This window comes from Phoxinus phoxinus, assembly GCF_949152265.1.
Source record: "Phoxinus phoxinus genome assembly, chromosome: 4".
In the NCBI taxonomy this organism is placed as follows: Eukaryota; Metazoa; Chordata; class Actinopteri; order Cypriniformes; family Leuciscidae; genus Phoxinus; species Phoxinus phoxinus.
In genome coordinates this window covers 39,318,111-39,345,239 of record NC_136879.1, presented here as the reverse complement: position 1 = coordinate 39,345,239, position 27,129 = coordinate 39,318,111, and the positions used below count along the sequence as shown (strand labels likewise).

General features: G+C 37.5%; 2 protein-coding genes across 2 annotated transcripts in view; both read right to left on the bottom strand.

Moving 5' to 3' along the window:
* Positions 1-27,129, bottom strand: part of LOC306997074 (uncharacterized protein) — a 268,793-nt gene that overhangs the window by 222,364 nt on the left and 19,300 nt on the right. The gene's annotated exons all lie outside the window — the stretch shown is intronic.
* Positions 5,448-8,935, bottom strand: LOC306997071 (uncharacterized protein). Its single transcript, XM_079610133.1, has 3 exons — positions 8,451-8,935; positions 7,553-7,801; positions 5,448-7,285 (listed from the first exon to the last, which is right to left on the bottom strand). Exons 2-3 carry the CDS (start codon positions 7,635-7,637, stop codon positions 6,441-6,443), a joined length of 930 nt encoding a protein of 309 aa, XP_079466259.1. The 5' UTR covers positions 7,638-7,801; positions 8,451-8,935; the 3' UTR covers positions 5,448-6,440.

Genomic DNA, 27,129 nt, shown 5'->3' with positions numbered 1-27,129 from the left:
TGACTAGTAGTCATTTTCTGCAAATAATTGCTCTTAATTACAATTTTTTTTTTTTTTTTGGAAGAAATGTTGCCAATAGTTTGTAAAATTAATAAATATATTATTATATATTATAATATAATATAATAAATAAAATGTTCAATCAAACAGATACATATATAATAAATCCAGTCTCTTAATTTTTACATGATATAAAAATAAACATCATATACAATTTGCATTTCACACATCATTTGTCTGCATTCAGATGTTTTTATTTTTGCAACAGGATGTTTTCTATTCTACAATGTATTTCTATAATAAATAAACATACAGTATATGACATACTATATCTTACCTAGGCAAAATGACTAAACTTTTACAGCCATGTTATCTTTGAAAGCACAAACTGTTATTTAGTTTAACAAATCTTTAAATTCACTATAGAATTAGCATCAAATAAACAATATACGGCAGTTCTTACTCGCATTGATTAAAGATTATTAAACAAAAAGATTGAAAATTAATTGTGCAACCACTAAATAGGTGGTGATATGCACTGAGTATGTAAATAGCCATTAAACAAAAGAAGAAGAAAGTAGTAGTATATGGCACGCTTTTTCTTAGCGTCCGTTTCATGGTGACTCGTCAATTCGTCGCGTTTTTATAACCAGCCTACTTTGAGTAAGCAAGATTTGGGTTAATCGACAGAGAGTTCATAGTATCTTTGACGGTAAGATAACCTTGCTTTCTGGAAACCCCTCGGGTAACTGTTAGTATCTAATATGAGATCTTCAAAGGGATAGTTCACCCAAAAATGAAGATGACATCCATCCAAGCCATCCAAGGTGTATATGACTTCTTTCATATTAAAAAATATCCTGGCTCTTCCAAGCTTTATAATGGCAATAAATGGCCGTTTCTGTCCATCAAAGCGCATCCATCCATGATTAAAGTGCTCCACACGGCTCTGGGGGGTTAATAAAGGCCTTCTGAAGTGAAGCGAAGAAAAAAATCCATATTTAAAACTTTATCGACTAAAGTAACTAGCTTCGATTCGATTAGCATCGATTTACGGCGAAAGTGTAACACTTGACCTGACTCACAACGTAATGACAAACGCGGAAGCGCAGAGGAGAGAGCAAAACAAAACACCAGTCACGAATTAGAAGTCTAAAGCTACGTTCACACTACAATCGACTTTGTCGCTGCATGTCGCCAGTGGCTGACGGTGAGGTCGCTAGTGGGCGTTCCCGCTACTGGTTGCCTAGTAATGTTTGTGAGTGACATTCACGGATGTTTCTCCATGTTGTAGACAACAAACCCGTTTTCTTGCCACTACAAACAAACATTTTGGAAGGAAAATTCTAAATATAAATGGAATCAGTATAACATGCATAATATTAAAGATGAACGAGAAACTGCGAGTGCTTTTTGCCATCGCGGCTATTTACTTGCAACAAACGGGCAAATACCGGTCTACCGGTCTACGGGTTCACGAAACCAATCAGGCTCTGAGTCAGTACTGTGAACACCACTGTATCTACACGGAGATATATCACAACTTATAGGACAGTTTCTGACTGCTATAATTAGCTTCTCGTTCAACTTGACTCTGTCAGAGAGTGACGGATGATCACGCGCGCTCCACTGACTTCACTCCTATTGGTTGTCGCTCCCGAAAGTCGCTCTTCATTTGCATAAAGTTAAACAGATCTCAACTTTGTTGCGTCGCCAGACACGCCCCACCAGGTCGCCAACGGCCGCGATCGCGCGTGTCGCCGGAAAACACTCGCTCCCCATTGAAATGAATGGTAACATGTCGCTTTGTCGCTTGTAGTGTGAACGCAGCTTAAAACAACTATTTCTAAAGAGAAATGTTGGAGGAGCTTGAGTTTGTTGCCCGGCCTTGTTTGTTTGAGAGGCGACAAAGCTTACGTTACTCCGACATCCACGTCATACATCATCAATGTTACTCTTTTAGCGCAAGTCGACTTGCGTAGGCCGTCTGCCGGAAGCTAGTTATTTTAGTCGATAAAGTTTCAAATATGCATATTTTTCTTACACGAACGCATCGCTTGGCTTCAGAAGGCCTTTATTAACCCCCCAGAGCCGCGGGGAGAACTTTATCATGAATTGATGCACTTTGATGGACTTCACAACAAATGGCCATTCATTGCCATTATAAAGCTTGGAAGAGCCAGGACATTTTTTTAATATAGGCCTAACTCCGACTGTATTCATCTGATAGAAGAATATCATATTACCTATACCTAGGATGGCTTGAGGGTGAGTAAATCATGGGGTAATTTAAATTTTTGGGTGAACTATCCCTTTAATGTGAAAAGGGTTAGTTCTGTCATTCATTTGTTAATATGATTAAAATGAAGATGAAAAATGCTGAACAAGGTAATGATTTAGATGTATTCTTGTATCATGTGTCATCCATATACTGCTGTTTATTTCACAGCTACTAAAGCAGTCAACAATGAAGAATCAAGAATGAACACCAACCTATTTGTTCCTCAGTATCTTCATGTTTTATTCTGGATGGTTCTGGATCACTCATGTCTTCAATCTCCTCTTTAATAAACTCCATCTTTAACAGTCACACAGATTTCAGCTGCTACTCCTGGAGTTTGTCCTTCTCTTGTAGGATGATGGGAACATTCCCAGTATTTATTGGTGAATTGTTGTGGGAGGGACATCAGATCTGAAATTCAAACAGAAAGTTACTGAATTTATACTGAAATACTTGTTTTAATAACCCGCTCTCCCCAACACTAATAGCAGAGTTCTTGAACAGATTTTTCCTCCCAACACAACTTGACAGCTCAACAATAAAACATAAGCTCAAGTATGTTAACTTGCAACAGAACACATTTTATTTTATATTACTTTACATTTGATTGTTTTGTTTATTTCCAAAGGACCCCTGTTCTGTCTGTGCGCATTATAGTCACTCTGTAAATCAACTCTTTTTTTAAACTCATTTTAAAAATGTCAAAAATGACTATTATTTACTATGAATGAACCCGAAATAAGCTTTATTAAAAATTATTTTAATTATCCGTCGTATATCGTCCTTTATTATCTGTCTACCAAGCTCGTATGAAATATTATAGATTATCCAAATTAAAAACCAATATAATACATACACCTTAGTCATGCCTGGGGTATTTGCTTATTCATCATTAGGTAGCTTAGCTGCTAACCACTGATAACTTTTTTCCCATTCAACCATATATTAGGAGACTTGCGTTTAACGAGCTAACTTGAGCTCACACGACGCGGCGCGTGTTGACAGCGCATGATCCGTCGCTAGGGAAACAAAGACGCTAAAACGCAAACGCACATAAATAAGCTTATCTAAAATCCTTATGTGTTTGTTCAACATGTGTAGGCCTATGTAAAATACGGGATACAAATAGATAAAAAATCTCACCCAAAAAAAACTCCTCGTCAAAAAAACCTTATTAAAAGTCGTAGCAGATATGAAAAAATTGCGAAATGTGGTGATAAAATACTAAATTGCCAACACTTTCAACTACAACTGTTGAAAGTTTTGGCCACAGTCTATGGTTTTTCGGCACTCGACTTATCTCGTCTCGTCTCTCGCGTTTCTCTCTTCTGTGCATCCTCAGCGCGCATAGTGTCATATTTCTTAAAGGGGCCGCATATTCTTAAATAAATCACATCTCCGCACTGTAACGAAACAAAGGCCTACTACACTATCATCAAACATGTCTTTGAAAGTCTAGTCACCTGATGTTGTTTTATCAATATCTTGATAAATATCTCTTTCCGTTAACAGACTTTTACTCTGGTTAAAATTAAAGTTACACATAACTTGTTTTTGAAACTGTTTCACATTTTCATGTTTGAAATTCATATTTGTGCCCATATTCAGGAAAACAATACTCTTGTTTGTAGTTGCTTGATCATAATATACTTGCCTATACTGATCCATAATAAAAGAAACAGAGGAAAAATAGTCGGTATAGAGAGCCTAAGTCCCGCCCCTCCGCTTCCGGCTCATGGGACCTTATTTCGGAAAAAATATGTATGGAAGTCAATGGCGAGAGATAACTTATCTTTTTATTCCGTCTGAACTGTCCCCTGAACTACACATATGATGTTTGTCAATTTAAAAGGTAAATATGAAAGTCAAGAAAGTCGCAGTTTGTCATAAAACAGAAGAGTAACGTTTAGTTGTATGTGAAAATCGCTCGATGAACTACATCTCTCGTCTCGCACTATGTAGCCTACGTCACAAGATCCGTTGCTCGTATGTGTGTATTCTGGCTCAAAACACGAGTCAGGCATGACGGCGTAACGTTAGGATTATAATGTAAGACTATAGAAAAAATGACAGACGTTAGCTTCAGTAAAGTTAGCTTCATTCATTGAGAGAAAAGGTATGACGTCGCATGTGCGCCTTCTGGGTTTGTAGTCTTTGTAATTACGTATTTTCACAGTCTTATACCTCAACAGTTTTACATCAAACTGCGACTTTCTTGACTTTAAAATGTATCTTTTAAATTGACAAACATCATATGTGTAATTCAGGGCACAATTCAAACGAGATCAAAATATTTGTTGTCTCTCGCCATTGACTACCATACAATATTTTTCCGAAATAAGGTCCCATGGTGGTCGACCGGAAGGGGAGGGACTTAGGCTCTCTATAGAGTCTAACATAGTACATGTTGCTGATTTAGATGATTTAACAAGTTTAGACAGTTCAGTTTATTATTATTATTATTATGAAATTATATTGTTTGTCCTGTAAATCATTTGTATTTGTACAACTTACTGCAGTAGTAAGACCTGATCATTTGGTTGACATAATACTGTATGCCAAACATGCTTATCACAGTATTAAGATAGAATGTTTAAACTCATTAATGTGATTAATTATATTACTCATTCTCTGTGTTTATTAAACAGATTGCTCAAGACAAGATGTTTCTGTTTTATTTCTCATAATCACTATCAGAAAACAATATACACTATAGTAAATGCACATTTCCACTGCATGGAACGGCTCACTTTTGGGGTGTTTTCCACTGTGTACAGTACCTAGTACCTTTACTTTTACTATTATCTCGGTTGAGGTTCCAAGCGAGCCGTACCGATACTAAAATGTGACGTGTAAACACTGCAGATCACTGATTGGTCAGAATAATATGTTAAGTAAGGAATAATTGACTCCAGGCCGTTGAATTATTAGAAAAATAATGCACACCCGAGGTGGTAATGCGGTCACGACGCGAAGCGGAGTGGCCGTTACACCTCGGGTCTGCATTATTTTTCTAATAATTCAACGGCCTGGAGTCAATTATTCCGCTTATACTACAGTTACCACACATCGAAATATTGTTCAGTCGTATTTCAAGACGTTTGTAAAGTTTTTGTCATTAAAACGCTCTTGTATGTAGGACTAATTCCTTGCGCATCTAAACCCATGCTCCGTTGCTAATTCCAAAACGTAATTTTAGAGTTAGTAACGGAGGTTTGAGCCGCTGATAGCAGACTAATGCTGGACACACACGTAACGACTAGACACATTCTCTGACTGTGAATGCAGCAGATTTTAAACACCGCTGTGAACACAGACTGAACGCGCTGAACACGCGTGTATGATCAGTCATAAGTATCAAATTACATTCATAACCGGCCTTACAGTAAGTGTGTCCCCGGCTTTATGCAGTTATTAATGCGTTTATGAGAGAGAGAGAGAAGCATGAGCGTCAATATTATTATTTATTTATTCAATTCGTTTTGTTTTAATTAATTCGTTCATTCTTTTTTTCTATTAGTGACAGTAGACTATTATAGGTGTATAGGCCTATCAATAATTATTTATTTGTTATATTATCTTCAATAATTACGAAAACCTGTGCAACAGGACTATACATTTATTTAAATATTCAGTTTAATTTTCTATTGATTATGTATAGGACTATATACTTTATTTATTAAAATTAAACTGCATGTTTCCATTGATTGTGAAATTAGACATTGAAAACTGCAGATCAAGCGCAGTACTTTAGCCGTGCAGTTCCCTGAAAATAATTGCACACCTCAGAACGTTCGTCAACCAATCAGATTCAAGCATTCAACGGCCCTGTAGTATAAGATAATAATAAGAGACAAGACTCTGCTTTTAGTATAAACTCCATGTTTTATCTCAGAGAATTTCCCTGAATGCATTTGACATGAAAACTAATTTTGCTCACTTGCAACATTTTTTCACATGATTGTAAAGGCCTGATGAATGTCTAAAACTCTCTCACACTGAGTACAGTCGTACGGCTTCTCTCCAGTGTGAACTCGCTCATGTTGTTTCAGGTTTCCAGACCGAGTGAAACTCTTGTCACAATATGAGCACTTGTAAGGTTTTTCTCCAGTATGAATTATTTATCAGATATTCAGATGTTGTAAAGCTCTTCCCACAGTCACAACACAGGATCTCTCACTTCATCATGTGTTTTCTGGTGCAGTTTTAAACCGTTATGTCTTGAATAACTCTTTCCACAGAGAGAACACACATAAGGCCTCTCGTCTGAATGAACTATCAGGTGTCGGTTTAGACTTGATGGTGAAATAAAATCTTTACCACACTGATCACAGTTGAATGGTTTTTCTCCAGAGTGAATGCGCAGATGTTGTCTCAAACCTGTTGAATCTTTGTAGCTCTTCTCACACTGAGTACAGTAGTACGGCTTCTCTCCAGTGTGAACTCGCTCGTGTGATTTCAGGTTTCCAGACTGAGAGAAACTCTTGTCACAATATGAGCACTTGAAAGGTTTTTCTCCAGTATGAATTCTTTGATGCAGTTTCAAATAGCCAGATGTAATAAAGCTCTTCCCACAGTCACAACACACATGATCTCTCACTTCATCATGTGTTTTCTGGTGCTGTTTAAAACCGTACAGACGTGAAAAACTCTTTCCACAGAAACACACATAAGGCTTCTCGTCTGAATGAACTATCAGGTGATCTTTTAGATTTGATGGTGAATTAAAACATTTCCCACACTGATCACAGTTGAATGTTTTTTCTCCAGAGTGATGGAGCAGATGAACACTGAGATTTGATGCTTGAGAAAAACTCTTCCCACACTGAGTGCATGGATACGGTTTCTCTCCAGTGTGAATTCTCATGTGTGTCTTAAGGTATTCACGACTGAAACTCTTCCCACACTGTGAGCAGGAGTGCAGCTTTTTGGCTTTTGTTCCTTCAGTTTTGAAGTCACAGTGTTTCTTTACTTCGTTTAGTTCATGTTTCACTTCCATTTGCTCTGAAATAAACATATCATGTAATCAGAATCAGTTCAAGGAGGATAAATGTGAAAATTCAAGTGAACATTTAACAGAAATCAAGACTTCAGAAACAAAGGTTTCAAAGTATCAGGTCATTGATGTTCAAAGGTCAGTTCTGTCATTTTAATACAATTAAACTAAAAAAATGAAAAAGGTTGTGAACATTTATATGCATTTCTCTATCATTTATCATATAATGCTTATTCATTCTCAGAATTATTGAACAATCAAGAATGGACACCAACCTATTTGTTGCTCAGTATCTTCATGTTTTATTCTGGATGGTTCTGGATCACTCATGTCTTCAATCTCCTCTTTAATAAACTCCATCTTTAACAGTCACACAGATTTCAGCTGCTACTCCTGGAGTTTGTCCTTCTCTTGTAGGATGATGGGAATATTCCCAGTATTTATTGGTGAATTGTTGTGGGAGGGGCTTCACTGCAGGTGTGAACTGTGATCACTGTGTGATACTGACGCCCACAGGACCAGATCTGGAAAAATCAAAGACAAGTTACTGAATTTATACTGGATTACTTTAACAGAAAACACATGTGGTGCTTCAAATATATTTAGTTCAAATATAGACCATTTTGATTGTTACATATTAGTAGTGTATAAAACAGCTCTAGGTTACTTATGTTTATGTACCCAGAATATCATAAGGATGAAACAGATATCAGATCTGCCAAATTCAAAAAGAAGTTACTGAATGTATACTGAAATACTTGTTTTAATAACCCGCTCTCCCCAACACTAATAGCAGAGTTCTTGAACAGATTTTTCCTCCCAACACAACTTGACAGCTCAACAATAAAACATAAGCTCAAGTAGGCTATGTGAACTTGCAACAGAACACATTTTATTTTATATTACTTTACATTTGATTGTTTTGTTTATTTCTAAAGGACCCCTGTTCTGTCTGTGCGCATTATAGTCACTCTGTAAATCAACTCTTTTTTTTAACTCATTTTAAAAATGTCAAAAATGACTATTATTTACTATGAATGAACCCGAAATAAGCTTTATTAAAAATTATTTTAATTATCCGTCGTATATCGTCTTTTATTATCTGTTTACCAAGCTCTGCTAATGTATGAAATATTATAGATTATCCAAATTAAAAACCAATATAATACATACCAGCTTCTAGTCATGCCTGGGGTATTTGCTTATTCATCATTGGGTACCGCCTGGACAGAACCACTGATAACTTTTTTCCCATTCAGCCATATATTAGGAGACTTGCGTTTAACGAGCTAACTTGAGCTCACACGACGCGGCGCGTGTTGACAGCGCATGATCCGTCGCTAGGGAAACAAAGACGCTAAAACGCAAACGCACATAAATAAGCTTATATAAAATCCTTATGTGTTTGTTCAACATGTGTAGGCCTATGTAAAATACGGGATACAATTAGATTAAAAAATCTCTCCCCCCCAAAAAACTCCTCGTCAAAAAAACCTTATTAAAAGTCGTAGCAGATATGAAAAAAAAATGCGAAATGTGGTGATAAAATACTAAATAGCCAACACTTTCAACTACAACTGTTGAAAGTTTTGGCCACAGTCTATGGTTTTTCGGCACTCGACTCGTCTCGTCTCTCGCGTTTCTCTCTTCTGCGCATCCTCAGCGCGCATAGTGTCATATTTCTTAAAGGGGCCGCATATTCTTAAATAAATCACATCTCCGCACTGTAACGAAACAAAGGCTTACTACACTATCATCAAACATGTCTTTGAAATTCTACTCACTTGATGTTGTTTTATCAATATCTTGATAAAGATCTCTTTCCGTTAACAGACTTTTACTCTGGTTAAAATTAAAGTTACACATAACTTGTTTTTGAAACTGTTTCACATTTTCATGTTTCAAATTCATATTTGTGCCCATATTCAGGAAAACAATACTCTTGTTTGTAGTTGCTTGATCATAATATACTTGCCTATACTGATCCATAATAAAAGAAACAGAGGAAAAATAGTCGGTATAGAGTCTAACATAGTAGCCTACATGTTGCTGATTTAGATGATTTAACAAGTTTAGACAGTTCTTTTTTTTTTTAATTATTATTATGAAATTCAATTGTTTGTCCTGTAAATCCTTTTTATTTGTACAACTTACTGCAGTAGTAAGACCTGATCATTTGGTTGACATAATACTGTATGCCAAACATGCTTATCACAGTATTAAGATAGAATGTTTAAACTCATTAATGTGATTAATTATATTACTCATTCTCTGTGTTTATTAAACAGATTGCTCAAGACAAGATGTTTCTGTTTTATTTCTCATAATCACTATCAGAAAACAATATACACTATAGTAAATGGACATTTCCACTGCATGGAACGGCTCACTATTGGGGTGTTTTCCACTGTGTACAGTACCTAGTACCTTTACTTTTACTATCACCTCGGTTGAGATTCCAAGCAAGCCGTACCGATACTAAAATGTAACGTGTAAACACTGCAGATCACTGATTGGTCAGAATAATATGTTAAGATAATAATAAGAGACAAGACTCGGCATTTAGTATAAACTCCATGTTTTATCTCAGAGAATTTCCCTGAATGCATTTGACATGAAAACTAATTTTGCTCACTTGCAACATTTTTTCACATGAGAGTAAAGGCCTGATGAATGTCTAAAACTCTCTCCACACTGAGTACAGTCGTACGGCTTCTCTCCAGTATGAACTCGCTCATGTTGTTTCAGGTGTCCAGACCGAGTGAAACTCTTGTCACAATATGAGCACTTGTAAGGTTTTTCTCCAGTATGAATTATTTATCAGATATTCAGATGTAGTGAAGCTCTTCCCACAGTCACAACACAGGATCTCTCACTTCATCATGTGTTTTCTGGTGCAGTTTTAAACCGTTCAGTCTTGAATAACTGTTTCCACAGAGAGAACACACATAAGGCCTCTCGTCTGAATGAACTATCAGGTGTTTTTTTAGACTTGATGGTGAAATAAAATCTTTACCACACTGATCACAGTTGAATGGTTTTTCTCCAGAGTGAATGTGCAGATGTTGTCTCAAACCTGTTGAATCTTTGAAACTTTTCTCACACTGAGTACAGTCGTACGGCTTTTCTCCAGTGTGAACTCGCTCGTGTGATTTCAGGTTTCCAGACTGAGAGAAACTCTTGTCACAATATGAACACTTGAAGGGTTTTTCTCCAGTATGAATTATTTGGTGCCGTTTCAGATAGCCAGATGTAATAAAGCTCTTCCCACAGTCACAACACACATGATCTCTCACTTCATCATGTGTTTTCTGGTGCTGTTTAAAACCGTACAGACGTGAAAAACTCTTTCCACAGAAACACACATAAGGCTTCTCGTCTGAATGAACTTTCAGGTGATCTTTTAGATTTGATGGTGAATTAAAACATTTCCCACACTGATCACAGTTGAATGTTTTTTCTCCAGAGTGATGGAGCAGATGAACACTGAGATTTGATGCTTGAGAAAAACTCTTCCCACACTGAGTGCATGGATACGGTTTCTCTCCAGTGTGAATTCTCATGTGTGTCTTAACATTATATTCGCGACTGAAACTCTTCCCACACTGTGAGCAGGAGTGCAGCTTTTTGGCTTTTGTTCCTTCAATTTTGAAGTCACAGTGTTTCTTTACTTCGTTCAGTTCGTGTCTCACTTCCATTTGCTCTGAAATAAACATATCATGTAATCAGAATCAGTTCAAGGAGGATAAATGTGAAAATTCAAGTGAACATTTAACAGAAATCAAGACTTCAGAAACAAAGGTTTCTGTCTGTGTGAGTATAAAGTATCAGGTCATCGATGTTCAAAGGTCAGTTCTGTCATGTCAATACGATTAAAACTAAAAAATGAAAAAGGTTGTGAACATTTATATGCATTTCTCTAACATTTATCATATAATGCTTATTCATTCTCAGAATTATTGAAGAATCAAGAATGGACACCAACCTATTTGTTCCTCAGTATCTTCATGTTTTATTCTGGATGGTTCTGGATCGCTCATGTCTTCAATCTCCTCTTTAATAAACTCCATCTTTAACAGTCACACAGATTTCAGCTGCTACTCCTGGAGTTTGTCCTTCTCTTGTAGAATGATGGGAATATTCCCAGTATTTATTGGTGAATTGTTGTGGGAGGGGCTTCACTGCAGGTGTGAACTGTGATCACTGTGTGATACTGACGCCCACAGGACCAGATCTGGAAAAATCAAAGATAAATTACTGAATTTACACTGGATTACTTTAACAACAAACACATGTGGTGCTTCATATATATTTAGTTCAAATATAGAGCATTTTGATTGTTACATATTAGTAGTGTATAAAACAGCTCTAGGTTACTTATGTTTATGTACCCAGAATATCATAAGGATGAAACAGGGCACATGTTATATTATTATCTAAAAACTAATCAGAAATCTAACATAAGACGACAGAAATCCACTTAATATGCAATATTCAGACTGAATAGAGGAGGTTTGTATAAGTAACAATTCTTGCTTCGGTAGCAAAGTTGTTTTGAAACAACACCAATGTCTGGTAACGTTATAAACTGTACAATGACAATAAAAATACAATTTAAACAACTTTCAAATTCAAATTATTCCGTTTTCCCGCTGCTGCCGCGCAGTGTCTGAGAGAAGAGCGAGCGAGCGAACTTGTAACATGGCGAGCAACAGGTCCTTTACTGGGTAACTGATTTAATATCACTGTGGCGAGCAGGACGAGACCGATGGTGTGATTACTGACGAGCGACACTTGCGCGACATCATGTCTCTCACGGAGGAGCGGAAGCATAAGGGGAGGAGCGACGACAGTGAAGATGGAGAGGACAGGCCTGGATTTTACATTGTGTTTTGTTTTATATTAGCTATATGTGACAACAGTCGTCTGTGAGGGACTGCTGCCTTTGCTTTAGTTTTGTATTTGTTTATTTATAAATTAAAGTCTTTGAACGTTCGCCGGTTTCCGCCTCTTCCTTCTCACAATAACGAACTGTTACACAATCACAAACCCAGTGACAAGTGAACTGAATTATTCTCTTCTTATGCTCTCCCATTTAACTACTCAACGTTGGCTAAACCAGTCTGTAGTTAGTTTTACCCCTTAATAGATTTTATTAGCCAACACAACATAGCCAGAGCCACAGATACAAAAACTGGTTTATTCCAGACATGATTACGCTCACCTTCACTGCTTTAGCCAACGTTCATTATTTAAATGGGAGAGCATAACAAGAGAATAATTCAGTTCACTTGTCACTGAGTTTATGATATTAAATCAATAAAGGACCTGTTGCTCGCCATATTACAAGTTCGCTTGCTCGCTCTTCTCTCAGACACTGCAGACACTGCGCGGCAGCAGCGGGAAAACGTAGTGGGTGTGGTCAACCTGTCACTTCGATCCAGGGTGACCAATAGAAAAGGGCCTTCCATCCTGTGGCGCTTTTCCACTGCATGGTACGGCTCGGTACGGTTCGTCTCGGCGCGGAACGGTTCGGCTCGCTTCGCTTTTCCACTGCGTGGTACGACTCGACTCGGTACGGCACGGTTCGGTTCGCTTTAGCTCGGTTGCTTTTCCACTGCAGTTAGTACCGCTTCAAAGTGGGTGGGACTGATCGTTAATAGTAGTAGGTCCGGTGGTAGCCGTGTGCGGCTAAGAGCTGTGCTACTTCCGCTCCTCGGCAACCAACGAGAGGAACGTCTGCACCCCGTCCACTGACCACGATTCAGCCATTTCTTGTGTGATTTTTTTTTACTTTTTTTGTCAAGTAAATACTCTAAAAACAGGTGCTACCGCTTTGGCTGTTGTTTGGCTATTTAAATCTAGCGGGTTTAGTGTCCCGTGTCGCAAATACAATGACGGTGAAGTGACGATTCTGTCTGACCAATCAGTGATCTGCAGTGTTTTCACGTCACATTATAGTATCGGTACGTTACCTCAATAGAGGTGGTACCATTTAAAGCGAGCCGTACCGTACCATGCAGTGGAAATGCACCATAAGTGAGCCGTACCGAACCGAGCCGTACTGTACCATGCAGTGGAAAAGCGCCAAAGCGTGCCGTGCCGAACCGTACCGTACCATGCAGTGGAAAAGCGCCACTGGTTGGTAGAGACCGCCCACTGAGACACAGCTTTATTCGCAAGCAAAACTTTTCAATTTGCAAGCAAAAGATTTAGACCTGCAAAAAAGACCACAGAAAGGAGAGCAAAATTTGTGCATTTGTGATGAAAAGTGTCCGAATTGAACAAAGAAGAATAAAGGTTTTCAAAGATTTACATGCACTGCAAATACTTTTGTTATCAACTTCTTTATTTTTGAGCTTTAGGAAGACTTTTTTGCAATCTTTTAATTTTTTTAATTACAAAATAATTAGTTTTACTCTCAAACTCAGTATGTTTGATTGAATAATAAAGACACAAAAGGAAACTCTATTCTGCCCCAGTGTGGTGAAATCTTTACACACGACATGTTGATCCCAAACGTTGCTGTAATTCCAAGCATTCTGTGATCAAATAAATACATTATATAGCCTGCTAAAGCACTAAAACATGTGTGAAATGTTCAGACACTACAATCCAAAAACCTTAATCATATAAATTTTATTTTGAAAGGAAAAAAATTGTTTTTGGTGCTAAAATGTGCTTACCTCTCATGCTCCTCTCAGCTAGCGCGTCTCTCTTCTTTGGAGGATGAGTACAATTGATTGCTTTCCAAAATCACATGACCAATTTCTTCTATGGTTTTCAAGAAACAAGAGGTGGATCTAGATCTACCTCCTCCCTACTATGGCACAAATCACCCCACTCTCCCCTACAATGCATCGATGCCACACATAAAATATCGATATACGGTACCTTTATTTTGACACTCTACACATCCTCACGTAACTTTTCTCAGCTGAAATAGACGCCTGACAAGAATGACTAAACCCTTTGTCAAAAAAGCCGGTATTTTCCACTGTTAAGGCATCGCGAGTTCATGTTTTACAGCAGAAACGACAAGACCCGAAAAGCCTGTTTTAGCGAATCAGTGCGCAGTATTCAGGTCAGGTGACAAGGCTGCTAGTCACATTGAAAAGACGCGCTAGCTGAGAGGAGTTTCGTCAAAGCTGACTAAAAGTGATCGAGGATGGATTTCAACGAACTTGATTTCTTCTTCGGGGCGTAAAAGGAAAATAAAAGCGGAAACTTTTTCACGTAATCTTGCTAAAACAGCGCGTTAGTGGTGAGGGGACAGCTCTCTGTATTGCGTAATCACAACAATAACGTTTTACAAGCGTCTATGTCTGTCAGCTGAGGAGATTAACAATACAAAGATTAACCAAGTGTTTTATTATGTATCATAGCAATTACTTGGCTTTGTTTAACTCTGAAACATGAAATTATCTGCTTTTGCCACAAAGAAAAAAAAATACTTTCTTTTCATTCAAAGAACTTTAATTTTATGTTAGGCCTACCTGTATTTTTTATTTTATTTTTACTTACAACACAGCTTGATTGATATTCAAATGCACAATAAAAATAAAATAAAAACATGATATATGAACATGAACAAGAACAGAGTTATCTGCTTGTGCAAATGAACTATTCTGTTATAGAGTTAATTTGCAAAAAAAAGACAACTCCGTTCTTGTTCATGTTCATATTCATTGTTAAGTATATATCACAATATGAGTGGCAAAGCCATGTTAAATAGTATACACAGTGACGTCGTTGTGCGTGCCTGCGTGCACTGTATATGTTATGAGCATGCGCAAAATAAACTGTTCTGTGGTAGAGAGTTCCCAGAGAAAGAGATGATGGTTGTCGTTCTGATTTTTCTCCCGTGAATAAGTTAATCATTTTGGTGACTGTGACACGCGAAAGACTGCTGCAGAAATGTCTAACGCAACAGGTTATGGGCCCAGTCAGTTAGGCCAAAGGTGGTTCCGACTTTTATTCGACGGTGACGAGAAAAATTACGAACTCTGGGAAACGAGATTCCTCGCGCACATGGAGTTGCGTGGCCTCAGAGAAGTTATTTTGGAGGACCCGCAGATAGACGCAGGAGACGAAGGAGCTCTCGCGGAAGATGAGGCAAAGAACGGAGAGGCATATGCAGAGCTAGTGCAATGCCTAGATAACAAGAGTTTGTCGTTGATAATGAGGGACGCGAAACGTGATGGAAGAAGAGCACTGGAAATTCTTCGCGAACACTACGCCGGAAAAGACAAACCCCGCGTTGTGAGTTTGTATTGTGAACTTTCCTCACTCCATAAGGCTAGCAATGAAACGGTAACTGACTATATTATTCGAGCAGAGACTATATTTACGTCATTGAGAAGAGCAGACGAGCATATTAGTGATGGACTTCAGATAGCCATGGTAGTAAAGGGGCTACCTGATTCATACAAGCCATTTGTCGTGCACATCACTCAGACTAATGACGTTGTAACGTTCGGCGAGTTTAAAACAAAACTGCGAAGTTACGAGAGTACTGAAAAATACGCGAAAAGTGACGTGAATGTAGAAGACGACAACGTGATGAAGACTAGCGGGACAACGAGGTCACGTGGAAGAGGGAGAGGAAAGAAAATGGATATGACTGATGTCGAGTGTTACACCTGCGGTAAAAAGGGACATATGGCCAGGACATGTCCCGACGAATCTCAGGCGAGAAGAGATGATCGAAAATGGGACACACCACAGCGAGGAAAGGGACGCGGTCGAGGACGAGGCCGTGACTACGTGAAGAAAGCAGATGGAGAGACAGAGGCAGAGCCTACATCTTTCTGTTTCTTCAAGATGAGTGACTGTCCCATTCAAAGAGGAAACAAGATGGGTCTCATGGTCGACTGCGGCGCTACAACACACATGATCAACGACGCCACAAAGTTCAAAACAGTTGACAAGAGCTTCAGGCCCGAGGATCACATGATCGAGCTTGCCGACGGAACCAAGGTGAGCGGGATGGCGAAGATGAGGGGTGACGCCGAAGTCTACTTGCTGGACAGCGAGGGACGGCAAGTGAAAACGAGGCTAAAGCAAGCACTATACATCCCATCGTTTCCACAAAACATTTTTTCAGTCAAATCAGCTACAGCTAACGGAGCCGAGATGCACTTCAAGGACGGTGATAATTGGCTGATTCACGAGAACGGTACCAAATTCAAAATGGACGTGTATGGTAGGCTGTATTATCTTAACACTGTAGAAAATGAAAATGTTGATGATGTGTATAGTTGTCATGACATTCAAACGTGGCATAGGATACTTGGTCATTGTAATTTTGATGATGTTGCAAAATTAGAAAAGGTAGTTAAGGGAATGACGATAAAAGGGAAAAATGACAAGTCCAATCAAAACTGTGAAATATGCACACAGGGCAAATTTACACAAAGTAGAAACAGACAGGCAGACGCTAAAGCTACAACCGTACTAGAGCTAGTACACACAGACCTATGCGGCCCTATAGAACCAGCAGATAAAGATGGACACAGGTATGCGATAGCATTTACTGATGATTACAGTGGGATGATTTTTTCATACTTTATCAAAGCAAAGAGTGACACGACAAAAGCTACAGAAAAATTCATAGCAGACGTAGCTCCATATGGAAAGATAAAGTGTATAAGATCTGATAACGGTACAGAATTTACCGGGCAGGAATTCCAGTCCCTAATTAGGAGTAACGGGATAAGGCACGAGACCAGTGCACCCTACTCCCCTCATCAGAACGGAACTGCCGAAAGAGGTTGGAGAACCTTATTTGAGATGTCACGATGCATGCTATTGGAGAGTAACCTCCCAAAGCAATTATGGACATATGCTGTACAGACAGCAGCTCAAATCCGCAACAGGTGTTACAGTAAGCGGCTAGAGCAGACACCTTTCCGTGTTTTCACAGGAAAAACACCTAACTTATCTAACATGAAGATATTTGGCTCTGAATGCTACGTATATAAGCAGGATAAGAAGAAACTGGATTCTAGATGTGAAAAGGGGATCTTTGTAGGCTATGATAAATATAGTCCAGCATATAATGTGTACTATCCTGAGACAGGAAAAGTTCTAAAACATAGGCTGGTAAAATTCATCACCAAAGGTAGCGCAGATAGCCAGACTCAAACAGATTGCGACATGGGGGACGGCATTGAGAGTTATGGAGATACATCACCAAAGGTAGTCAATCAAGGTCATGGACAGCCTAAGGAAAGTAAAGAGTTCAGTACTGAGGAAGGTCCGACCCAGACAGATAGTACTCAGAGTGAACAGGGCCAGGAAGAAAGAAGGTATCCCACAAGACAGAGAAAAGCTCCAGAATACCTTAATGAGTACCAGTGTAAAGCTGAGTGTAATAATGATAAAGCTGAAAATGTAGATTTTTTTTACAGAGTGGCTTATGATGTACCTAAAACATTTAGAGATGCTATGGACTCTAAGAAGTCAAAAATGTGGACTGATGCGATGAAAGAAGAGATTAACTCTCTGATAGAGAATGAGACTTTCACTCTGACGCCACTACCAAGAGGTAAACAAGCAGTGGGAGGTCGCTGGGTATATGCAGTGAAAGAGAGCCCAGATGGATCTGAGACTTGTAAAGCCAGATATGTTGCAAAGGGGTATGGTCAAGTGGAAGGGATTGACTATAAAGAGACCTTTTCACCGACAGCCAACATGACCTCTGTCCGAGCATTAATGCAGGTGGCTGTACAGGAGGATCTTACCCTACACCAAATGGATGTAAAGACTGCTTACCTCCATGCTCCGATGGACTGTGAGGTATATATGGAGCAGCCGGAAGGTTTTGAGACGAAATCAAAAACAGGAGAACACTTAGTGTGTAAACTCAATAAGTCAATATATGGTTTAAAACAGTCCGGGCGTAACTGGAACATGTTACTGCATGATCACCTTACAGAGAATGGTTTTGTACAAAATGATGCTGATCATTGTGTCTACAGCAGAGAATCTGAGAACGAGAAAGTGATTTTGTTAGTATGGGTAGATGACTTAATCATAGCAGCGAGCAACAACACCTTACTCAGTGATGTAAAAGAAATGTTGAAGAGAAGGTTTAAGATGAAAGATATGGGTTCACTTAAATACTTCCTGGGTATTGATTTTATACAGAGTGAGGGAGAGATCAAAATGACCCAAAAGAGACACATAGAGAAGATGTTAGCGAAATTTGGAATGTCCGAATGCAAACCGAGATCCACCCCATGTGAGCAAAAGTTAAACTTTGACAGTGAGGGTGAAGTCATTGACTCAACAGGATATAGAGAGATAGTAGGTAGTTTGATATACATTATGACATGTACTCGACCTGACCTGAGCTGGGTTGTTAGTAAACTATCACAACACCTAGCAGAACCAAAGCAACAGCATTGGGCTACAGCAAAACACCTACTGAGGTACTTAAAGGGTACTATAGATCAAGAACTACACTACCGGAAATGTGAGGAAAACCTACAGCTTGAGGGATACAGTGATGCTGATTGGGCAGCCGATAAAAATGATAGGAGGAGCACAACTGGATATTGTTTCAGCTTAACTGAAAATGGTCCAGTCATATCGTGGAAGAGTAGGAAACAGCCAACGGTGGCATTATCCACCTGTGAAGCCGAGTATATGGCACTAGCAGCCATTACTCAAGAGAGTATGTATCTTGTACAACTACTTAAAGGAATTGATAGTAGTAACCAGCATGTACCAGTCAAGATATATGAGGACAACCAGGGGGCGATAGCTTTGTCTAAGAACCCAGTATGCAGGCAGAGAAGTAAACACGTAGATATTAAATATCACTTTGTACGGTCTGCACACACAGAAGGGAAAATATCTATAGAATACTGCCCTACTGCAAACATGGTAGCTGATGTCCTTACCAAGCCAGTGACAAAGGCTAAGTTTGAGAACTTCAAGGGGTATTTGTTTGGAAAATAAATAATGTGAACTGGCAGATGTAAAAAGAAGAAGTTTTTGTTTTGAGATTACTGCCAGTATACCAAATGTTTTATTTTGGAGTTATGTATTGTTTGTTTTTGTTTTGCCACTATAGAAAGATATAAACATGTCTTTGAGTGGGAGTGTTAAGTATATATCACAATATGAGTGGCAAAGCCATGTTAAATAGTATACACAGTGACGTCGTTGTGCGTGCCTGCGTGCACTGTATATGTTATGAGCATGCGCAAAATAAACTGTTCTGTGGTAGAGAGTTCCCAGAGAAAGAGATGATGGTTGTCGTTCTGATTTTTCTCCCGTGAATAAGTTAATCATTTTGGTGACTGTGACACGCGAAAGACTGCTGCAGAAATGTCTAACGCAACATTCATATATCATGTTTTTTTTTTTTTTTACTTGTTACAAACAACTTTTAAATGTCCCAATTGGGAGAGCATTTTCAAAGAGTTTAATTAAACTTTCATGTTATATATTTTTGGATGCATTTGTGTAACTTGGCACATAATATCTAAATATGGATTAATCGATCGATATAGCCCTGAATCAAATCGTAATCGTATCGCAGAATTTTTTGAGGTATCAGCAAATATCGTATCGGTGGCTGAGAGAATCGGTATCGTATCGTGATGAACTGTCCGATTTACACCCCTACCTACCAGCCTCAATTCGCGTCGCTTCACTTCCACCATATGCACACTTCAGAATCTCGCTCATCCGAGTACTTTTTTCCTATACATTATGAGTACTGTGAATTCAGACATACTTCTTTTGTCACATACTGATGCCTATCCTGTATAGTAGGGACGTATGTGTGTGTGTGTGTGTGTGTGTGTGTGGGGGGGGGGGTTATCTCCTTTTTCTCTACCACAACATTCAATCTCCATTTCCATTTTCCACTACATCTAAGGTGTGTTTGCGCCACCTACTGGAGTGCAGAGAAAATACTGCATATGGAAAAATTTAAAGGGCACCTATTATGGAATTTTGAAATGTACCTTTCATGTAGTGTGTAACATAGATCTAAGTGAACAAAAACATCCTGCAAAGTTTGAAATATGAAAGTGCACCGTATATAAAGTTATTGTCTTTCAAAAGTAAGAGTCGACTCTGAGTCATTTTTATGAATCGTTAGAAGACCGAAGCTTTTTCTCTGACTAGATGACGTGAACTTGTCAAGTTATTTGAATACGATACGCCCACTTATTGCGCTCCAAGGCAAACTTGAAAACATCATGACGACGAGACGCTTTGTTCTGAACTAGAACTACTGTCTATGGTTCTGAAGTGCGACTCAAAAGCCAACTTTTTTCATCTGCACAACTATACCACAGAAGTATAATCCGAGCCTTGTGCTTTGTTCGCGCCATTTTGAAGACGATTGCTTTTAAAATCCGGCTGATATTGAAGGAAGGTTCAGTTCCAAGTGTATTTGCATCAGCTTCCTCCTCCGTATCACAACCTGTAAGTGTTATTAATAATTGTTGCTTTTATATTTTATGTAGCATGCTTAATAATTATTTTGTTTGTTGTGTAAGCACCGTTTAGCTTCTAGGTCTTCAATGACAATTGTATTGAGATATGTGAAGTGTTTGTCGTTGTTTTCGGAGTTGTCTTAAAGAATAGAGTAATACCTCGTAGTAACGTAACTGCATTTTTTTTTGTGTAAAAACGTTATATTTATGCATCGGGCTAATGCAAACAAAGACTGATTGTGCTTTTACAATATGAACTCTGGGCTATGCTCGCTAACATAACATTAAATTATTTATCTTATTTTTCGTTTTTTACTACAAACTACAAAGCAGTGGACTATAACCATTATTATAACACGATTTAATTGATAAAAGCATCATTGTACTCCGTGTTAAAAATAAGTATTATCTCTGTAAACACTGCTGGGTCATCTGACCAATCAACGCAGATTAGCGTCGCGCAAAGGAGGGGTTTGGAAAAACGAGTCGTTGAACGAATCATTTGGGAGTCGGTGAGCAAATCAGGTAAAAATAAATGCATATTATACGACAACAAAAGTGTTTTTTGTCATTGCATGCATGTAAAACTGTTGTTGGGGACTCCCACAACAACATTAGGAACATTTTAAATGTCATAATAGGTGCCCTTTAATAAATTCCCAAATCCTGTTATTCTGGCCTGCTGATTTGATTTTGGATTACATTTCGAAGTGGATTGTTTACCTTTGTATGCATTATGCAGGAGAACCCAAAGCAGGGGAGTCACCGCACTTTTAATATAAATAACAATTTAAATGATACAGAATGTGTCAACCGTGGCAAATGTACATTTACATGTCAAACTCGAAAAATTTGAATATCGTGCAAAAGGTCATTTATTTCAGTAATTCAACTTAAAAGGTGGAACTAATAAATTATATAGACTCATTACATGCAAAGTGAGATATTTCAAGCCTTTATTTGTTATAATTTTGATGATTATGGCTTACAGCTTATGAAAACCTTTTCGCAATATTCAAATTTTTCAAGTTTTATGCATTTGGCAGACACTTTTATCCAACGCAACTTAAATTGTAATTCAAGTTACATATTTACATTCATATCAGTTCTGTGATGAAGGCCTAGCCCTCCTCATTGGGACAGTCATGTTGTTTCTTTTTTTTTCTTTTTTATAATGAAGTGAAAATTTGGAGATGTTAAAAATCAAATAATGTTTTGTCCTGTACATCCATATCTGTACACACCTTAATGCAGATGTTTTACTGGTTTCTTTAAACTCATCTCTAAATAAAACAAAGTTGATTGAAATGTTTTCTTGTCTTTATTGTTTGGCGATTTTCAGCTCATTTTACTTTTTTTTTTTTTTTTACAAACACATTGTTTGTCATCAGTATAATAAAGATAATAATAAAGAATGACACTGGACAACAACCTGTTTGTAAGATACAAGACCTGATCATTATCCACACTGTAAAAAAATATTTTCATGATTTGTTATCACAATTTTGTATCTTTTGTCAAATCAACTTTGATAGCTAATGTGTGAAGATAACATACTATTTTTGAGTTTCTGTTTATTAAAGCATTCTTCTTCATTGTATTAACTCAAATTTTTAATTACAACAAACTCAAATTTTTAAGGCAACTTGTTTTTTTTTCAGTTAAACCAACTTTATTTTTTACAGTGTACTACAGTATTTAAACCCACTTATGTGATTAAACCAAATTCTTTCTCAATCAATCATAGAGCAATCAAGACAAGAGGTTATATTTCCTCATAATTACATGTACAATTAGAGCACATAAAAAAATATATTTTATTTACATTATAAGAGTTTTTAAGCTCTTAAGCATTTCAACAAATTCACGGCATTACACTAAATGGCATTGTGCTTTTGGAAGCAACATATTTTGTTTATATAATGTTTTTGACATGAAAATAAATGATGTTCACTGCGATGACTTCTGACATTTTTTCAAATGTGTGTGAAGGCTTGATAAATGTCTAAAGCTCTCTCCGCACTCAGTACAGTAGTACGGCTTCTCTCCGGTGTGAAGTCGCTCGTGTGATTTCTGGTGCTCCGACCGAGTGAAACTCTTGTCACAGTATGAGCACTTGTACGGTCTTTCTCCCGTATGAGTTCTTTGGTGTTGTTTCAAATGTACAGATGCAATATAACTCTTCCCACAATCCAAACACACATGATCTCTCACACCAGTGTGTGTTTTCTGGTGCTGTCTATAATGAGTCATATGTAAAAAACCCTTTCCACAAAAAGTACACACATAAGGCCTTTCATTTGTATGAATTTTTAGATGTTTTTGAAGACTTGATGACAAATGAAAATTTTTACCACACTGATCACAGTTAAATGGCTTTTCTCCAGAGTGAACGCGCAGATGATTTCTGAAACCTGGTGAATGTTTAAAGCTCTTCCCACACTGAGTGCACTGGTACGGCTTCTCTCCAGTATGAACTCGCTCGTGTGATTTGAGTTGTCCCAACTGAGTGAAACTCTTGTCACAATATGAGCACTTGAAGGGTTTTTCTCCCGTATGAATTCGTTGATGTTGTCTCAGATGACTAGATGTAGTAAAGCTCTTCCCACAGTCACAACACACATGATCTCTCACTTCATCGTGTGTTTTCTGGTGCTGTTTAAAACTGTTCAGCCGTGAAAAACTCTTTCCACAGAGAGAACACACATAAGGCTTCTCGTCTGAATGAACTTTCCGGTGATGATTTAGATGTGACGATGAAATAAACTTTTTACCACACTGATCACAGTTGAATGGTTTTTCTCCAGAGTGAACGCGGAGATGATAACTGAGACTTGATGAATGAAAAAAACTCTTTCCACACTGAGAGCAGGTGTGCAGCTTTTGGCGTTTTTCTCTTTGAGTTTTTAAGTTACAATGTTCATCCTCAATTTCATTCAGTTTATGTCCTTGCTTCACTTCCATCCAGCCTAAAATAAAATAGTATGTGGGTTAAAATCAGTTCCAAACTACATTTAATTACAGTCTGTAATATCAACTATCAGATCTTTGATGTGCCAAAGGTTAGTTTAATCACTTATATTAATACAATCAAAATGTGGATGACAACAACATACAAGATCATGATCATGCACATCTGTAAGTCAACAATGAAGAATCAAGAATGGACACCAACCTGTTTGTTCCTCAGTATCTTCATGTTTTATTCTGGATGGTTCTGGATCACTCATGTCTTCAATCTCCTCTTTAATAAACTCCATCTTTAACAGTCACACAGATTTCAGCTGCTACTCCTGGAGTTTGTCCTTCTCTTGTAGGATGATGGGAATATTCCCAGTATTTACTGGTGAATTGTTGTGGGAGGGACACCAGATCTGCCAAATGCAAAATACATACTTTAATTAAAATAATTGTATAATAAATTAATTAAATGTTTAGGTTGGAAATGTGGAGTATTCTGATACAGTTAGATATTAATTGAATTTAAAACAAGGTTTGTTTAATTGTTGTCCAAAGTCTGACAGAAATAACAGAGCCATCAAGCTTCTTAGTCTCCAAAAGTTCAATGTTTTACCTCATTCATTATAATTATGTCTGAGATCTTCTGTAAAGTGGCACATTAAACACATTATATTGGTGTCAACAAAAAACTGAGTCTGTGGAAAAACTCTCTGCCAACATATTATTACTCAAAGTAATTATTTATAAACCAGGAAACACAACGCATTTAATTACATTAGTACTTAAACACGTAAAACTCTGAGCTGTTTAATGTTAAACTCTGTAATCTGAGAAACATCTCTCACCTGCAGACTGGAAATAAACGGCATCCGAAGAAAATATTCCACATTTGTCCTTCATTAACGATCGATCGTTAACAGCGTCACTTTCAGCTTCAACTGGTGAAAGTTTCAGCCACAACAATTTTCAATGGAAAGTAGCTAGCCTTTTCAAAACGTAGCTTAATAGCGTCAAATGCTAATTAGCATATCGATTGCGTCATTACGTCGCATTTGCATTCTGCCGACTGTCAGGCTTTCAAAAATGTTCTTCTCTATACTTTTATGTTTCTGTTGTCAGACAACGGGAAGAATATGAAATAGAGACTGAAACGAGACCCATACATGTTAACCAGCAGTCACTTCCAAGCAGCTCTTCACTAAAATCCTGATTTATTATCGAGGCGTCGTGTGACAAAATCACCATAGACATAAGATAAAAACAGTTGCTTTTATCTCTTATTTGATATCTATTTTCTTTCTTCTGACAGCCTCGACTGAATATATGCTCCAGTCAGCCTCATCTCTCTACTCTCTTCTGCGCATGCTCAGTACGCGCGGTCTTTGTTCTTAAAGGGGCCGCATATTATTAGGGCATGAACATATTCTTTTTTTCTTTCTTTTTTTACATTCTATGAGACCCACTTAAAATGTTATCGAGACATCCTAATTTAGATGTAATCTTTTCTATCCTGTTTTTAACCCTCTCTTTCAAACACACGTTTTGATGGGCGCTACTGCTATGGGTAACAGTTTTGCATATTCAAATATTTTCAAAATCCATCATTACACATGTGGAATTGTTTTGAAAATTATTGTAATATAGTTTAAACATTTGCTAACAATGTGAAACATTTATTACATATTTAAGTAGCTACTGAGTTAACACAGATAAAGTTGACAGGATAACTTGAATGTTCAATCGTTTGTCTCTGTCATTCTTACAGGCTATTCATCATTCATCTTTTCGACACAGTGAAAAACGTATACATTAAAATTTGCAGTGTTGTGTTTCAAATAGTGCTGTCAATCGATTATAAAAACGTTTTTATAAGTTTTTAATATATTTGATAATATAATAATCTCCAAATGAATGTAGAAACAACAGAAAGACAGTATATTTTAAAACCTTAATATGAATAAAGGCCAGTATCACTGATACAAACACAGCTACTGATGTCTCAATGAAAATGAATAAAAAAATATAACAACTTTTAATTTATTTGAACTTAAAGCAATCTTCACATAAACCCAAAACAAATGTCATATTTACCTGTGCCCTGTGAAATATAATGAACTAAAACAAAAAAGTAAAATGAAGCAAACAAACGAGCAGTGTCTTACTGACACTGAATCAACATACACCGATGTTAAATTTTTTATAAATCCTAATCGTTTGTTAACAATGTGTTTTCATTACTTCAATGAGCTCATTGTTCAAATTAAACAATAAATTAAATGAATATATTATTAGCTAACTGCATGATTTGTATATGTACATTTCTGAAATACATAACTTGGACACAGGTCACCTCTGATAACAAATCACTCTAAATTGTAATGTAAACATATGCATTTTCTGTAAAATGCTTTGAAACGATGTGTATTTATATTGTACTATATAAATAAATGTAAATTGAATAGAACTGACTAAAGTTCATCCACACTTTCTTAATGTTAGGGTTGCAAAGACTGTTTTTTCTATCAGCTAGGCACAGCAAAAATGTCTTGTAATCCTCAGGTTGAGTTGAAGGTGGTCCTTCATCCAGCAAGAAATGTCTGTCAGGCAGGCTGAGATGCGAGCATCTACCATTGGATCCTCAGGCTGGAATGAGAGGCAGAGTTGTGTGTCATCAGCATAACAGTGATAGGAAAAAACATCTTTCTGAATGACAGCTCCTAGTAATGGCATGTAGACGGAGAAGAAGAACAGTGGTCCAAGCACTGAGCCCTGAGGCACCCCAGACGCTAGATTTTGTGACTTAGACTGAGAAGTAAGACTTGAATCATTGGAGTGCAGTTCCTGATAGGCTATTCATCAAGAGGGTTATCAATGACCTCTTATATGTCAAAAGATCAAGAAAGTTGGTGACCATTCTTGGGACTTTTGGCTTTATAGCATAGACAGTTCAGCTCTGTTGTTATAAGTCGTCGTCTTTACATTTTCATGCCCTAAACATGACGCTTTACAAAAAAAACTGTGATTAGTCGCTTTACATGTCAGTCAGGCGGCCTCTGGTTGGTCCGTGGGCAATGAAAGCTGCTAATGGAGTCCAGATACATATGACTTCGGTAGTTACCTGAAGTTGTTTAAACAAATGTCATAAATATAAAAGAAAATCTCTTTTCGTTGACAGATATTTATTGTACATCCCAAACATATTTATCACAGTATTAAGAATGATGAAAAACTCATTAATGAGATTAAACCTACATAACTCATTCTTCTAAATAGATCAATCAAGACAAGATGTTGTTTCTGTTTTATTTCTCATATTACATGAACTATCAGAACACAATATATTACACTTAGTAAACAATAAAATGACATAAATATATCTAATTCAAATAAGACATATTTAGCACACAATCCACCCAGACAGAAAACAAACT

Coding starts and splice junctions, on each gene's coding strand:
- LOC306997071 (XM_079610133.1), bottom strand. CDS start 7,637: ATGGAGTTTATTAAAGAGGAGATTGAAGACATGAGTGATCCAGAACCA. Junction 7,286..7,552: donor AGATACTGAGCAACAAATAG/GTTGGTGTCCAT, acceptor TGTTTATTTCAG/AGCAAATGGAAGTGAAACAT.